At 36.5% G+C, this 17098-nt stretch overlaps 2 protein-coding genes across 2 annotated transcripts; both read left to right on the top strand.

Moving 5' to 3' along the window:
- The first annotated feature begins 2026 nt into the window (after positions 1-2026).
- elp5 (elongator acetyltransferase complex subunit 5) lies at positions 2027-4898 on the top strand. Its single transcript, XM_073859371.1, has 8 exons — positions 2027-2358; positions 2480-2537; positions 2620-2700; positions 3286-3497; positions 3606-3781; positions 3870-3965; positions 4109-4209; positions 4336-4898. Exons 1-8 carry the CDS (start codon positions 2301-2303, stop codon positions 4442-4444), a joined length of 891 nt encoding a protein of 296 aa, XP_073715472.1. The 5' UTR covers positions 2027-2300; the 3' UTR covers positions 4445-4898.
- Positions 4899-5235: 337 nt separating this feature from the next.
- Positions 5236-16363, top strand: ctdnep1b (CTD nuclear envelope phosphatase 1b). Its single transcript, XM_055212879.2, has 7 exons — positions 5236-5825; positions 10077-10143; positions 10420-10538; positions 12081-12269; positions 12364-12475; positions 15049-15133; positions 15222-16363. Exons 1-7 carry the CDS (start codon positions 5712-5714, stop codon positions 15280-15282), a joined length of 747 nt encoding a protein of 248 aa, XP_055068854.1. The 5' UTR covers positions 5236-5711; the 3' UTR covers positions 15283-16363.
- Positions 16364-17098: the final 735 nt, after the last annotated feature.

Below are 17098 nucleotides of genomic sequence, written 5' to 3'. Positions count from 1 at the left end.
TTTATGTGACGTTCCCTTAGCGAAGGGCCCTTCAAAGGTGCAATATGCCCTTTCGAAATGCCCCTTACCAGCAGAGATACTCTTTCCTTTAAAACACTGTTAATTACTTTTTTATTTTCATTTCATATTAAATAAAATGATCTTTAACAATATATGTATACATGAATGTATGTGTGTGTATATTAATTGACTTTTGGCATGACCTGAAGAAATGGGGAAACTACCCAAGTTGTTTTTAGATCAGTCACTTACAAAGTCTAAAGATACTGCAGATAACCTAATTGTAACATTTTGTTACACATGACTTGCTAAAAAACAAGCAAAATAATTTTACTACTGCACACATAAAGAAACTGATTTACATCACACATATGCTGTAATAACATTCACTGTAGAACTTATTGTAAATGGGACATCTGCAATGTATTTTGTATGTGCTCATATCAATTGCTTTAGAAAAAAGGTCATATATTTCAAAATATCAATATAATTTAATATTAATATAATATTTAATAGATTTTTTCCATGGACAATCCACTATACAGCCCTCACTGGATGCTAAAAGTGCAAAAGATTTTAAGATTTATTAATAAACAAGTGTTAAACCAGAAAGAAAGAGAGAGTTTATTGATCTTTTGTAACATAATCTGCCAATAAAAAATAGTTTAACAGTTGTTTTTTTCTGCACTGGCTTCTACACTACTCACGATTATGCTGACATGTTTGGTCTTGTCGAGTTATTTGATATGGATCTCATTTGTAAGTAACTTTGAATAAAAGCACCCACAAAATGATTACATGCAAATTTAGATGTAAAACACCTAAAACATGCCCAACCTGACTTTTATGGAAAATACAATTTTTCTGACCAATTTTTATCTTGTCGATAAAATCAGTTAGCATTTAATTGACATTTGCCTTAATTTAGTTTTTAACCCAACAGCAGATACAAAAATATTATATTATTGCAGTTTAAAATTTTATCAGATTGTCAGAAATGTCACATCACCAACACTGTTATATGCAACAGTGAGTGTGAATTTTTAATGCGTGCAAATGGTGCAGAATACAACTGTACAGAGATAATGTACCAATAATGAGTCATAATATTTCCCCCACTGAGGACCTATTGCTTCTTTCCCCAAGGCCATCCGAGCACTGAACTCACGGAAATAACTCACTTCCACCACTACACTACTGCTACATTATATCTTTGTATGTAATTCTGTGTATACTTTACTGTACTGTTCTGTGAAATTCAGCGTATACTGTAAAATATTCTGTATATTCTGAACTGTATATCGTGTAGTGTATTTGACCTGTGTATTTATTGTTGTAACTTCTCAGCTGCATTGCTACCAGGACTATGCACACAAGATTTTCACTCCATGTACACCTGTGTCAAAGATGTGACAATAAAGTGATTTGGTTTAATACACACAAAGATATACAGAATGTACAAAGAATGTTTAAAAGATTGCAGACAACACGCACAGCTGAAAAACAAACGAGACTTCAAACAACTTCACTTTTAACATAAAACATTACTTCATTTTTTACATTAAAATACTATATTTTTGCTTCACATTGTCTTGCCATGGTGCTGGTATGCATTGGCAAAGGTAATGCCAGTATAGCTTTGTTGACTCTTACTCTGAGAAAGAGAGAGAGAATATAGATAAGAATGATCACATGCTATCTTTTTAATAATAATTATCAATCATTATTCATTAAATGTGATATTAATTTTACATTTAAAAGGCAAGTGTCTCACACACATTACAGAACACAATAGGGGGCAGTATTTTACCATTTAAGTGTAAGGAAACAGTCAGGAGGGAAGAACAAAAGGAAAATCGACAGTCAAAGAAGCGGCAGCAGCAGCAGTAGTAGTAGTAGTAGTAGTAATAGCAGTAGTAGTCGTTGTAGTAGTAATCGTCGTCACAGTAGTAGTAGTATTATTTCCTTTCCTCTTTATTTTAATGCTTGACTCTACGCTCCAGTTGGTGGCGGTAATACATCATAATTTGGTTTGTCAACCAGCATCGCAGCACACTAGAAGAAGAAGAAATGGAGCGTCGTTTGATTGGTCCTTTCTGTTTGTAGACGAGTTCTCTTTAACTAACCGCACGTGAAAGCTCTTTTCCTAGTTTGACATTTATATACTACCAAACGGCACAGATCTAGGTCTACTCAGATGTTAACATGGTTTAATCAATAGTCAAATGCTTTTTTGGTGTCAAACAGTGGTTTGTCAAAGACGTTATCTAACTATTCAGGTGCTAGCTAAATTTTAAGTCATGCTGTCAAGTATTCTTCAAGGAACAGAGGCTGGGGGCTTCATAGTCATTCAAGATAACCTTATTTACACAAATATCACTTAATTTCGTTAACTAACGTCAGCTATGCTTTTTATAATAAAAATGCGTGATAATGCTAAAGTGATGCTTAATGTTGAAACTTGCTATATTTTCAGATACTGTAAAATACTCCGGCCGGGGCATCCTGAAGTGTTTCATTAATGCGGCCTTAAAGAGGCAAGTACTTATTTACATCCTTATGTTATTTTCATTTGACTCCATAGTATTTGGTACAAATATGTTTTTTTGTTATTTAAAGGGGCGAGAACGTGCATGTGGTGGGATTCGAGACCTGTGAGACAGAAGTGCGTGCTGGCTTGGACAGTAGCTGTGTGGAAAAGTGAGCTAAATTTGTCAATTTTTTCATGCACTTAAACACTTCTGGTAACTAGTAACCCCATACAAAGGTCTTCATTTGAGAACCAGTGTTATAGCTGATGACAGTTTTATGCCTCTAAAACAGTGTTTCTCAACTTGGGGTCCAAGGCCAACAAGGGGGCCTCCAGATGACAACATGATAGTCGCATTAAAGGAGGGGTGCATGATCTCTGAAAGCCAATGTTGATATTTGAAATCACCTAAACAAACACGCCTTTACCCCAATAGAATCTGGACCATTCTTTTGATAGCTCCGCCCCACACATACGCAACCCAGGCAATGATGTCGGTTACTGCTGATTGGCTACAAGTGTGTTTTGGTACTTGGCCTGACTCCCTTTTCTAAAGTGTTTTCAAAAAACATGCACCCCGCCTTTAAAGTAAACTAAAACGACTAAAATAGATATTTGAAAGTTTTTTTTTATGACAAATATACATCTTTCTAGTTATTTTACTGGATAGATGTTGTGAGTGGTGGGGCCTTCAATTATTCTTGTCATAAAGGTTATGGTCCACTCCCCATCTCATCTGTTTTTGTGTCTTTAAGGTTTCATTTTCATGAGGGGCATCCTGATCCCCTTGGCTGGTCCTGCAGATCCTCATTCACCGTTGAGCAGTTCACTACTGAAGATATAACTCTGCTTGTCCAAAAAGCACAGCATGCTAAAGCGTCTGTACTTGTTGTTGACTCTCTTTCATTCGTTTTAAGGCATCATCAACCTGTTGTTGTCTGTCAAAGACTTCAAGAGCTTAGGAAAGGTAAAATGATTTCTACCTTTTCACATTAGCAAACTTGGTTGTTTCTTATTACTGCCAAAATAAGATGTTGTATTAAAGCTATTGTTTTGTTCTTTCATTGCCCACCAGGGGGAGTTATAAAAACTATTATTGGTCTCCTGCATTCAGACCTGCATCAGCAGGGTGTTGTAGGCAGCATGTGCCACTTAGCCAGTGCTGTTATCTCTGTGGCACCTGCATGCAATGAAAACTGTGGTGTGGCTAAGACCACACGACGCACAAAGTCAGGCAAAGTCATGCAAGAGGTGAGAAATGAGTTTTTGGGTAAAATGATAAAAATTATTTTCTCCCATGAACTCATTTGAATAATTATTTTTTGTTGTGCATTACTAGGAAGAGTATTTTAATGTGTCAGAGGATGCAACCCTCTCTGTACAGACACGGCCCCATCAACCTGGGCATGTACAGACAGAGCAATATGTAGCTGAGGTGAGCAAATCATGCTTTAACTAAAATCCTTTTGCCACAGTTTATACATCGGATCAAATTTGGGTATATAAGTATATTAATGTAATGCGTAAATATATTTCTGCATTTTTATGCTGTTACCTGTTTATCTGTGGTCTGAGCAGCCTGATCCAGCATCAAACTTGACCTTTAATCTTCGTCTGTCAAATGAAGAAAAGAAAGCCAGAGAAAAAGTGGCACTTCCGTTTGTGTTTAGCCAAGAAAAGTAAGAGACAAGTGTCCCAATTATATTAAAATATTCTACATATGCAATGCAAAGTTTTTACAAGTAATTGCTTTTTAACTGATCAGACATTGATGCCGCAATCTGTTTTATTTTGTGTGCTCGCAGAAAGTCAGCTCTCCTGAAGCCGAGCCCCGGCTCTGGAAGGATCATGTATGAGCCTGATGCTAATGATGACTTTGATGAAGAGGATCCAGATGATGATCTTGATGTGTAAATAAGGACAGCTCAGATCTTCATGTGTCAGAGCCATATACCTGCTCAATTTCACGACTTTTCTATAAATCAATGTTGTTTATTATTACTTATCTGAATATGACTTATCTGGTCTGGTGGGCCAATGCCAGAAAATGAGACATTTGTGATGATGGGTATGAAATGATGAATTCATGTTCGAAACGATGAATTATTGTTCTTAATGATGCAATGAAAATAAGTTTTAACTTAAGGGTCATCTTTTACACTCAATACTTTTTTTTGTTAATTATGAATTTTCACATAGTTTTCAAAAACATTATAACACCATAAAAAGTGTTTTATTTGTTAGTTTATGTTTGACTCAACTAAAATACTTTGAATGTGCCTTATTTATAATTGTAATAGTGGGCACCCTTGTCATAAAACTTTTATTTTCACTATTACGTATGCGTAATAAAATAATAAGAACATGACATGATTTGCAAAGCTTATGTGAAAGAATGTGATCAAAGATAATTGTGCTTTTACATGAACAAAGTTTATGTTAACATAAAACATACTAACATAATTGTTATAGCTGTAAATTGTTTAAAAAAAACATTCCTTTTGAAAACCGCCAAAGCCACGTGAGCACAAACTTTATAGGCGTATTCGACTCCGTGACGTTGCGCAGACCTCATCAAAATATTACATCGCAGTTCCGCGATAGTACAGCTTTTACCCAGCTCTCGCGGCACTTCGGTGTCATACGTTGATCAGTCTGCGCAGCGCTGCATACAGCTAAATTCGCGATATGCACCTCCCCGGAAGTGACGCCAGAGTAACGATGGTGGCTCGTACTGCTCTACCGTATTGGCTTTAAACTGTTGTGAGCGGCGAGAAACTGTACGCGTTTTCTTTCAGCGTCCACTAAAGCGTCAGGAAAACGCATACTGATGTCTTAATGTTGCAGCCGATGGACAGTCAGACTTCTCTTTGCATTTGGGACAGCGAAAACATTTGTCCTACACTCCGGCGGTACATTTAGCCAGTCGGTTTGACCATCATAGCCAACGAGCGTTTGATGACTTAACCGAACCTGACAGAAAAAACTACCTCGGATATTTACTAAGTGATATTTTACACACGCACTTTTTAATCGCTGCACTTTTACGTTTATTTTAACGCCAACGAACAGCTCCGGTGTGTGAAGTTGTTAATGGTTGGCAGGCGCTGGTTCCCACAGGTGTGTGTGTAGTACCCAGTGTCATTTTTTTGTATTAAAACACGCCTCACAGACTTGTGTTATGGTTGACATGTTAAAGACGCGCCAGTGTCTACTTGGCGTGCGCACTTTCCTTGGCGTCACGTCAAGAATTTGGAGCTTCTTCTTATACATCCTCAGGAAGCACATCAGGACGGTGAGTCTGATTCCTGCTTTACTCTTAATGAAGCAACTTTTGTTGCATGACATGCGCACTGGACTTTCGTGCAGATGTCTACAGGAGAAGCTGACACCTGTCTGGATTGTTTAACTATTTTAACTTGATAACAGATTTAGAATGAACTCCTCAATATCAACGGCTGATGTTAATGAGTGGATTTGAATTCATTTTATTCTGTGCAAACTTATTACAGGTTATTAATACGTTATATATGTTAAGTCTAATTAGTTGGTACTAAATGTATAGTAAACTACAAAGACTTAAAGTTTGCAAGCAAACTATTGAAAGCACATTATTAAGATCAAAGATGCTGATAGATGTTATGATATAATGTGAATTCAGGTAGATTAGTCTCAATGTCAAAATGTGTACTAAAGAGTTAACCCTATATTATGTAATATTAACAAGATGCATAGTGAGGGTCTAGCTAATAAATGAGTCACATGCTTCATCTAAGAGCATAACTCCTAGGCTATGAAAACAGGCTATAATCCACAACAGGATTTGTTAAGCCAGTTGTATAATAATCTTTAAGATTATAATTAAGATGCAATAAAAAAACACATTTGTCTGGGACTTTGATATGAGTGATGCAGTAAACACTTCATTAAACATGTTTAACATTCATGCGGTGCAACTGGGTCCGTTCTGCTGGACTCAAAAATATGAATGAGATCTTATTGAGGCCTAATACAAGTTGGGAATAAGCAGCCCCCTTTTCAAAGTCACCCTGCCAGTTTTACTCGGCTGTGCTCTTCTAAGTTGCGTTGACGCTTTCAGACAGCTGGGAGAGCTAAAGATAGCTCAGAAGAGAAGGATTTGGAGAAAGAGAGGAAGAGTATCCACATTGTGAGCCGTGGAATGAGGCTGATGGGTCTCGGACCTCCTAATAAGAAAATGATCTGAATTTAAACTCCGTTTAATATAATTCAGAAAATTGTTTCATTTAAGTTCGTGAGTTGAGTAACTCCAGTACACCTGTTTGTTTTGGTCAATTATTAACTGTTTTGTGTAATGGATTGTTTTTAGTTGGTTTTATTATGGTTGGCGTCTAAGGCCCTGTTTATACCTGGTATTAAGAGGCTGTTTACACTTGGCATTAACATGCGTTTTCATAGATTGGATCACAAGTGGACGACGTTAATGCCAGGTGTATACGGTGTTCAAAATATTTTGAGCTTGTCCACTTTCGACCACTTTCAACCACATTGAGGCTGTTTACACTTGGCATTAACATGTGTTTTCGTCGATCGGATCACAAGTGGACGACGTTAATGCCAGGTGTAAACGGTGTTCAAAACGTTTTGAGCTCGTCCACTTTCGACCACTTTCAACCACATCCAGAGGTTGTCGAAACCACTTTCGATCGGATCGCTTTGGAGTTGCGGAACGCACATGTGATTGAATGCGTTCGAACAGCCACACGCGACCGCCTTCTCTCCGCCCATTTATCTAATCTGAGGTATTAAACACAAGTTTTACGTCTTTTTTGTCTTCTGGCGTGAACATTCGTCTCACAGACCACCCCCTCATAGTATTCAGCACAGAAGCGGTCGAAAGTGGACAAAAGAGACGGATTTAAATACCAGGTGTAAACGTAATGTGTCTCTCTCGTCCACTTGTGATCCGATCGATGAAAACACATCTTAATACCAAGTGTAAACAGCCTCATTCAGAGGTAGTCGAAACCCCTTTCGATCGGATTGCTTTTGTAGTGTAAACGCACATGTTGTTGAATGTGTTCGAACAGCCACACGCAACCCCATTTGTCTAATACGAGGTACTAAAAACGAAGTTTTACGTCTTTTCGGACTTCTGGCGTGAACACACGGTGTACAGCGCTACTTTTAGCCTTTCATTAGGGATGCTCCGATCAATGCCGATCTCCACTAATAATACGTGGCCGATCACTATTCTGAATCGGACAACCGATCTTATTACAGCTATTTCATGTACTACGGCTTTTGATCAGTAAGTCCTTATCGATCTAAAATCACTGTTAGTTTGAGTCGTTTATAACATGCATTTGAAAAAGCAACACTCGTCAAACACAATTATTAAACATATTCTTTATCATGAAAATACCTGAAAAGGTTTGAAGAACAGCAATAAAAATATATCCTTCAGCCATTTCATGGAGCTGCGTGTCATCACAGCTGCGTGTGTATTGTTCTTCGTCTACAGCACATTTTTGAGTTTCTGCACGAGAGCGCCCCCTGGCTTTTGGATGTAGCGGCATTTCACCGTAATTCATTGAGAAACATAGCAAGCATTATTGGCCGATCGATCGGAGCATCCCTATTCCCTACCTTTCATTGATAAAACTAAAGCGGCTGATCTCCGCAGTTGAAAACACATCTTAATGCCAAGTATAAACAGCCTCTAAGATGCAGTTTGGTCGATCGGAGCACAAGTGGACAACAGAGACAAATGTCCCTTCACCCCTGGTGTTTTAATAGACTCCTTTGACCACTTTCGTCTGCATCTGTCCCGATTATTAAATAACATAATAATAATAAAACGCCAAACACGGTTGGTTTGAGCTAGAAGTCAGGACCGATGGAGAAAGGTTGTGTACGGTAAACATTCGATCAATAGGCCGAGAGTAGCTGGTATTCGACCACGTTAAGGTTCGAACACATGAGCGTCTACACCACAAAAGCAATCCGGTCAAAAATTTTTTGAGTATCTATGTGGTTGAAAGTGAAAGAGCTCAAAATGTTTTACACCCTATTTACCCCATGGTGCACTGCACTCACCTTTTATCGAACAAAGATGACAGTGGTCAGTAGGGGAGAGCGGGGCAGAAAGTAACACTTTTTGACTTTGGCTCTATCATTCAAAAAATATTTAAGTTAGATCAATAATTTTTTTACACAATCAACAACACATCTCTGCTACAAATAAACACTTAAAGTTTGTTTGTGGGACCTACCTTTATCATACAATTATCATACAAGTGACAGGAGTGCGAACGTTACAACTTACCCTGTAGGTGGGCTAAATTGTAACAAACTGTTGTACCACCTGCTAGAGAATTTAGTTTAATTTAGTTTAAACACAAATAATTCAATAAAATTCTGTCTTTATACTAAAGGTGGATATTATTTATATTTCTCCCTATAATAGATAGATATCCACAAATTCATCCATCCATGATCATTCATCTAATCATCCTTGCATTATGCATCAATGCATTTAAATAGATTTTTTGAAATGGCTGCACGATAAAGACAAAAAAATAACAATTGTAAGTTATTTCCCCTGATATTATATTAGCAGTTATTATTTTGATAATTAATAGTATTTATAGTGTTTTCATTTCATTATCATTGTATACCTGAGGCATAATTGTAACGCTAACTAACCCAGCTATCAGTTACTAGGAGTTGCAGACATATTTCAAAACAGTGTTATGTTTTAGGTAACAAGTCAGTGATTAAAATAATATACAGTTGGATTTGGCCACTTACACACCCAGCTCAGAAATCGAAAAAAAACCCCCACAAAATGAAGAAATTTACTTCCATGCCTCCAAAACACTCTTTGTTTAATATCTTAACGAAAACACATCAAAACTTTCACAAATTCATAGGAGATCATGAAAATGACCAAAAGCACAGATTGCTCGGCCCTGTATAAATATTTAAAGAATCCGCATTACATTAACCACGTGTTAGTTTGTGCCCCGCTCACCCCTAATGTCAAAAAAGATGGGTAAGGATGCTACAGATTACGCAGATTATGCAACACTGCTTTGTATTGAATAACTAGAAAATGACTGCAAATAAATCATAACTGATTCACTTCGAAATTCACCATGTACATTTTATGTGTATATGTTCCCTGGGAATCGAACCCATGACCTTTTGGACTGCTAGCGCAATCTATACCAATTGAGCCACATGAATACAGTGTACCGCTTGAAAGATGTTTTAGTAAATGCATCTGCCAAATTTTTAAATGTGATGTGTACTTGAAACTGAATATGAAATAATTTGTGAGAAATAAATCTGTATAATTGCTAACTGATTCTTTATATAGCCCTTAAATGCCTTAAATTTGACATTGAGTTTTTTGTATTAAGTGGCATTCAAATATAGTGTTGATTTCCTAGTATTTAACCGTTTACTGGTCAGGAAACACACAATGTCTTGTGATGCGTTACAAATGTTGTGCACTATGGTGTACTAAGGTAGCTTCCTGTTTTCTTTCCTTCCGTTCTAGATAATCCAGTATCAGACAGTGCGATATGACATTTTACAATTGTCACCCATCTCCAGAAACAGACTCAGTGAGTATTTCTTATCTTTTGCAACAAAATTGTATTTATATCACAACAATCAGCTGCCACTGCCAGTGGATTTTATTGTTGCCAAAATGGACTTGAAAAATCCTTTACTATTTTTTTTTAAATGCAAAACATTTAACAAACAGTTTGAAGTAAGACTTTGTTTATTGAACCTGTGGCTTTTGTGGCTGTAAAGGGTTGGGTGTGTTTGTGTGTGTTGCATGTGCAAGTTTTTTCAAGTGCTAATGTGTCTACTGTTGTGTTTGTATTTCTGCTCAGACAACGTAAAGCGAAAGATCTTGGTTTTAGATCTTGACGAGACGTTGATTCATTCACATCACGATGGAGTTCTTAGACCAACAGTACGGCCTGGCACGCCACCGGATTTTATACTAAAAGTAAGACAATATATTTTTGTGCACTACTTCATTAAAAGGTTTCATGCTGTCATGGAAAGCATAAAAATATCAATGGCCATATTTTTGTGTTAAATCAATGTAGTTTTTCTAGTTGTGCTTGGATATAAAAAGTTGTTTTTATCAATTATTTGCTTTTGGTGAGTGCAGTCATATTCAAATAACTATTGTGAATACTTGGCCAGTTTAGACGTGGAAGTTCATTTGTTAGTCAGTGAAAATCCTAAACAACACACCCACAAATCGTATTGCTAAACTTACTATTAGCAACATTTATGCATTTGGCAGTTGCTTTTATCCAAAGTGGCTTAGGGCTGTTACAATGATTAAATAATTGTCTCATTGCGAGGTTTCAGATAACCGCAATGCTTGCACATCTCTCTAAAAAACACAAGGGGAGCTGCAGCGCCTGTATAAACGAGACAGTATCAGATGGCGCTCCTTAGCTGACAGTGCAATGTGATACGTTGCAAATCCATTTAATACATGTGTACTATTTGTACTAATATGACCTTAGTAGGATTGGCTACTATTTAAAGGCGGAGTCCACGATGTTTGAAAAACGCGGTGGAAAAGGAGACGGGCCGTCTACCAAAACACACTTCTAGCCAATCAAATCAAATCAAATGCCGCGTTGCGTATGTGTGGGGCGGGTCTCTCAACAGAAAGTCCAGATTCTATTGGGGTAGGGGCGTGTTTGTTTGGGTGATTTCAAATATCAACATTGGCTTTCAAACATCGTGGACTCCGCCTTTAAAGGTGGAGTGTGTAAATTTTAGCGGCATCTAGTGGTGAGGTTGCGAATTGCAACCAAAGGCTCAGTTCACTGCTCACCCCTCGCTTTTAAAACACATAGAGAAGCTACGTTTGCCACCACCGGACAAACATTTCATCGTCGGAGGCAACTTAGTAAAAAAGTTTGTCTGTTAAGGGCTTCTGTAGAAACATGGTGGCACAAAATGGCAACTTCCATGTAAGGGGACCCTCGGTATGTAGACAAAAACATCTAATTTTAAGGTAATAAAAACATAACGGTTCATTATAAAAGGTCTTTATACACCCCTGATAATATAGTTTTGTATATTATTTTGCATTTCTGTCAAGAGATCCTTCTAAAAATTGCACACTGCACCTTTAAGGCCTGTCCTGGTATAGTCAGTTTATTTTGATTTTGATTTTCAGTTATTTATCAGACACTTTATTTTGTTTATTTCAGTTTTTGAAAGATATATTTGTGTAAAACAAGCAAAAAAATGTATGAGAGTTAAATGTCAAAGCAATAAAACAGACGGTTAATTGTCATAATCGGCAAAGTCCTAAAACAAGCAATTAATAGTCATAATTGTCAGCCAAATTTGTTAATTGTGACATTTTTATCTGTGACATTATTATTATGTATGTTCCTTGGGTTCGAACCCAGTAATAGGAAGAATTGTCAATGCTTTACCACAAGGAAAACATGGTCAGAAATCAAATTATTATGAAAAATGTAACCTTTTCTCATATATATACTTTTCTTTTCAGGTGGTAATAGACAAACACCCAGTTAGATTCTTTGTACATAAAAGGCCGCATGTTGACTTCTTCTTGGAGGTGGTCAGCCAGTGGTATGAATTAGTAGTGTTCACTGCTAGTATGGAGATATATGGCTGTGCAGTAGCTGATAAGCTAGACAACAACAAGGGAATCTTGAAAAGAAGATACTACAGACAGGTAACCATATCTATGTTATTATTCATAAACCTTGTTTTGAAATTAAAAATTGTAAGCACATAGTAAAAGAATGTTTGACCTTTTCTTTTGGCAGCACTGTACACTGGATTCAGGTAGTTATATTAAAGATCTGTCGGTAGTACATGATGACTTATCAAGTATAGTGATTCTTGACAACTCACCAGGAGCATATCGAAGTCATCCAGGTAAGACAATAACGATATCTCGACACTGTTGTCTGTAGTGCTTCTGATTCATTTAAGATTTATTAAAGGGGTCATGTGATGTGATTTCATGTTTTCCTTTGTCATTGGAGTTTTAAAAGCTGTTGCATATGGAAAATATTCTTTCTAAAAGTGAAGGCTCCTCTAAGCCTTCAAAACACTTCATTCAAACACGTCCCCTCACTAGCGGTCAACCGATTATCGATCTGGCCGATTATCGGCGTCTGTCATTTTAAAAGCCGATAAAGTAATTTCATTTTTCAATGCGCTATTTGGGTCTAATGCAGCCAAGGATTTAGTGAGAAATTCAAATTGTCAAATTCATTTTTATAAATGCATATAAAGTTTATGGGTTCTTCCTACTATTTTTTTGTTATTATTAATATGATTGTTATAATTAGAGTCAAAATGTTTCAAGGCATTAAAAGTTTTTGTCAGAGCCTGTGTCTTAATTTTGACAACCCAGTTCGTGATTAATAAAATAAGTGCCGCCCTAAGTTTTTCCAGAAATCAGCTGCTTCAACCAGAAATACGTCAAATAATATGAAATAAAGAAATACACTGAGTTGCAAACATTGCTTCATTGAGATTTTTTAATAAAATTGATGTTTGGATTTAATGAATCTGAGCACCTGATAATAAAATTAATGGCCTTTTCCACAAAGGAAATTGAACAAACTCAGAGTTGCAGAGTAAGTTTTGAGTTGGTCTGTCTCATGATGCTAGATATCAACCTTCTCCCTCTCAACTTTTGAGTTTGAATATTTATTATGTGTGTGCACATTACTTATTGAAATAAGTAATATGCGCTAATATGAAGAGTTTATTAAGCATATGCACACTGCAGAAAGCAATACGTTTCTTTTTTAAAAAGTTGATTAAGGTTTTACAGTACATATTATGGTCCCACAATGAGGATAAAACCGACTAAAATCTCATAACCAACATATGTAATTAAAGTAAAACGTTCAATAGTAATAAAACTAAGATTTGTAAAAATAATACAGGGACAGTACAGGAAAAGTCAAAGATTAACTAAAAAAATTATTATAATTAAAAAAATACTTTATATAATTTTATTATATTAAAATACTAATCATATGAACCCCAAAACAAAAGATGTCAGCAAGCAGATTAAAATTAAATGCATTCATTTTTAAATATCATTTAAAATGTTGAATAATTGCAATGTTGTCTTTATTTTCCGTGTGTGTGTGTGTGTGTGAATATGTATGTAATGCCCTTCTTGTTACTCTAAAGGGTTAACTGCTCGTAGCTGATTGATCCAGTTTGGGTTTGCGATTTCTTAATGAGAATAAAACCTGCTCCAGAGCAGGTTAGCCATGTAGCATAAGTTACCATGGTGATGAACACCACTTTAAACCAATTCACTGTTATAAGCCCGAAAAAACAGAGTTTCCATTAACTTACTTAACTCAGACTTACCAGGGTAACCACTAGGGCTATCACGATTATGAAATTTGTCTGACGGTTAATTGTCTAATAATTTGTGGCGGTTATGACAATTAATTGTCTTTTTTATTGCTTTGATATTTATTTCTCATACATTTTTTGTTTGTTCATGAAATAATTTTCACACTTGTTGTGAATATTTAAATTAAATATTTTGCAAGGTTTACCTGGCAGTAAATATTAATACTCATAACACATATTTAAAAGTAATTATTTAATGCTTATATCTTTGCTGCAAAAAATAAATTCCTTCCAGATCCTTAAGAATAGCATCCTTCACTTTCTTAAATTTGGATGTTTTACCTGACAATTCATATTACTTATGAAAGTTTTGCAACATTTCTTTAAATGCATTTTTTTCCAGCTGTATTTAATGGCTTTGCAATGTATTGCGTTACACTGTCAGTTAAGGAGCGCCGTCTGATAATGTCTCGTTTATACAGGTGCTGCAGCTCCCCCTTGTGTTTTTTAAAGAGATGTGCAATCATTGCGGTGATCAAACAATTACGCTGAGACGATTATTTAATCATTGTGACAACCCTAGTAACCACTGAAATCAGTTTTCTCTGTTTTCTTATCACTATTATTTAAAGGAATTAGTCAGTGATAAAGATTTATAGCCTATGTATACTGAACTACATTGTGAAAATTAAATTGTATTTTGAAGCAGATTTGTGTTCATGTTCTGATAAATGGCGCAGTTTAAAATTTAAACTGTGCTGAAGGGATTTGAGATGAATAATTTTTGCTGTTAATGTTGTTGTTTATGCTGGTGTTTATTGCTAATGAATTGTGTTATGTGGTGTGATGGAATTGGTGCACTGTTATTATGAATACACTGAAAATTAGCATTTTTCAGAAGAGTTTCTTCTTCTTTTGTTTACTCTTAAAAGATTATGGATACATGTTAAATGACGATTATTAAGATACATGTGTCCTTTGTTCACTCTTCTTCTGACTGGACTGACTATTTTTACAGAGTATTTATATCTGTCTGGCACCTTTAGTAAATGGTGGTGTAAGTTTGGCTTGAGTATGTTACTGTTTTTAACATTGAGTTTCTTTTTCCTTTTGCTCCATAGATAATGCAATACCTATAAAGTCATGGTTTAGTGACCCTAGTGACACAGCACTTCTTAACCTTCTGCCCATGCTGGATGCATTAAGGTAAAGCTCGAATAAGCAACCAATCAATGGTTTTCATGGTGAAAACAAAAACTTGCATACCACCATTTTAATACGTTTCTATCTTCAGATTCACAGCAGATGTTCGATCCGTCCTGAGCCGAAATCTCCACCAGCATCGACTTTGGTGATCAGCTGACCGAGGGATATCTTGAAGCATTTATTTTCTTTCTCTATCAACTGCTTCCCTATCTGACATCTGCCTGTCGAGTCTCCTTCAAGACTGAACCGTCGCTTTCAAGTAACACCCTTACTTTAAGGGCTATCAGTAATGATGGAGTCAATCAGACGTCAGCAACATCGAAAGACGAACTTTGAGGCATCGGGAAGCATTATTGCCTAAATTTTTCCCTTCTTCAAAACTGAGTTTCTGCCTTACAGCTCAACCTATGCTGATCGTGTGTGTGTATGAGGATGCCTCCTGTTTTTCTTTTAAAATAATTGAAGATATGGAGTGGCTGGGTACTGAGGCAAGAAAAACAGACTTTTTTGTAAATGCTTCCTCAAGCCTAGCTTTGGACTTTAACAGGTGGTGTGAACAGACTGGCTAATTTGAAGCCCATCAGAATTAGCCACCAACACTGCACGTCTTGTGGAGTTCACTGGAATCGCTATTGATAAAACGAATCCCGACAGCTCTGTAGATTTCAGGAATATAATTGTTATTGAGGTACAGTCTTGGAAGACATGGGTTTTAATGACTTATGTATGGTAGACCTATCCCTATTTGGATGTGGGGGAAAATTGTTGTAAACTTTCCTCCATTATCTGCCGCAAATTCTTTTACGTTTTATTCTTTTATTCTGGGCCGTTGATAAATTTATCATGATTATCAGGGAGGATATATTACAATATGAGCTTTGGATATGTGGACAGACTTGATTTTAAGACTTTCTGCTTTACAGAATGTATGTGGTTGATCTCTGAAATCCTACCACTTGGAAGCCTTTTTACAAATGTTATTTTTTTTCTTTCCTGGAAATGTAATAATGGCAAGACTTGAATTTATAAAACTTGTACTTCATTGTATTGAACAGTTGTCTGAGAAAACAAACACCCTTTTTACTCAAGGCCTTATTGGTTTCTCTGTGCACTTGTCAGATAATGTCAGTACTTTCTCATCAATTTAAAACTTGTAAAGTCTCAAGGCAGCTTCCTGGGACACAAGTCCATAGGCCTGTGCACGTTACTAATAAAAACGTGTCACTATCATACTGTGATTTCAGTTATTTAACTTAATCTTTGTAGTTCGTTTAAAGGGGACATATCATGAAAATCAGACAAATTTTTCATGTTTAAGTGCAATAATCGCGTCCACCAGTGCTTTGTAACAACCTAGAAAAGGTGAAAAAGAACAACCCAGCAAATTAGTTTTGGTAAACCATTCTCTGCAAGCATGTGAAAAATAGGTAGTTGAAATTTGGCTCCCTTTGTGATGTCAGAAAGTGATAATACCACCCCTTAAAGGGATAGTTAGGCCAAAAATATTAAACCCATGATTTACTCATCCCGAAGCCATCCGAGATGCAAATGTCCATCATTTTTCAGACACACACACTTATTTTTAGTTATTTTAGAAAATATTTTGGATCTTTTAGTTAGTCAAATGTAAAGTTACGAGGTCCATGTCCCTCAAGTCCAAAAAATGTGCATCCATCCTTTACAAAATAAATCCAAACGGCTCCACGATGATAAACAAAGGCCTTCTACGGGAAATCCGTGCCGTTTTGTTGTAGAAAATCCACATTTAAAACATTATAAACGAAAATAACTAGCTTCCGGTAATGCGTCCGCATTCACTCTGCTGCTGCTCTGTGCCCCCGGCCTTCGCATTTGTCATACATCACTAAGACAAGTGCGTACACTACGCTAACCCCGGATTTCCACCAACTGCGGAGCGGCTGCAGATCCCGCCAATACCTGCCAGTTCCGTATTTGTTGCAGAGC

Source organism: Misgurnus anguillicaudatus, chromosome 21, assembly GCF_027580225.2.
Source record: "Misgurnus anguillicaudatus chromosome 21, ASM2758022v2, whole genome shotgun sequence".
Classification (NCBI taxonomy): domain Eukaryota; kingdom Metazoa; phylum Chordata; class Actinopteri; order Cypriniformes; family Cobitidae; genus Misgurnus; species Misgurnus anguillicaudatus.
Note: the sequence above shows the minus strand (reverse complement) of the source record. Positions and strands in the feature narration are given on the sequence as shown.

Excerpts from the sequence above, each read along its gene's own strand:
- ctdnep1b (XM_055212879.2), top strand. The coding sequence starts at position 5,712 with ATGGTTGACATGTTAAAGACGCGCCAGTGTCTACTTGGCGTGCGCACT. Across the intron at positions 5,826-10,076 it reads TCAGGAAGCACATCAGGACG|ATAATCCAGTATCAGACAGT; the intron begins GTGAGTCTGATT and ends CTTCCGTTCTAG. Across the intron at positions 12,476-15,048 it reads AGCATATCGAAGTCATCCAG|ATAATGCAATACCTATAAAG; the intron begins GTAAGACAATAA and ends TTTGCTCCATAG.
- elp5 (XM_073859371.1), top strand. The coding sequence starts at position 2,301 with ATGCTGTCAAGTATTCTTCAAGGAACAGAGGCTGGGGGCTTCATAGTC. Across the intron at positions 2,359-2,479 it reads CTTCATAGTCATTCAAGATA|CTGTAAAATACTCCGGCCGG; the intron begins ACCTTATTTACA and ends TATTTTCAGATA. Across the intron at positions 3,782-3,869 it reads CAGGCAAAGTCATGCAAGAG|GAAGAGTATTTTAATGTGTC; the intron begins GTGAGAAATGAG and ends GTGCATTACTAG.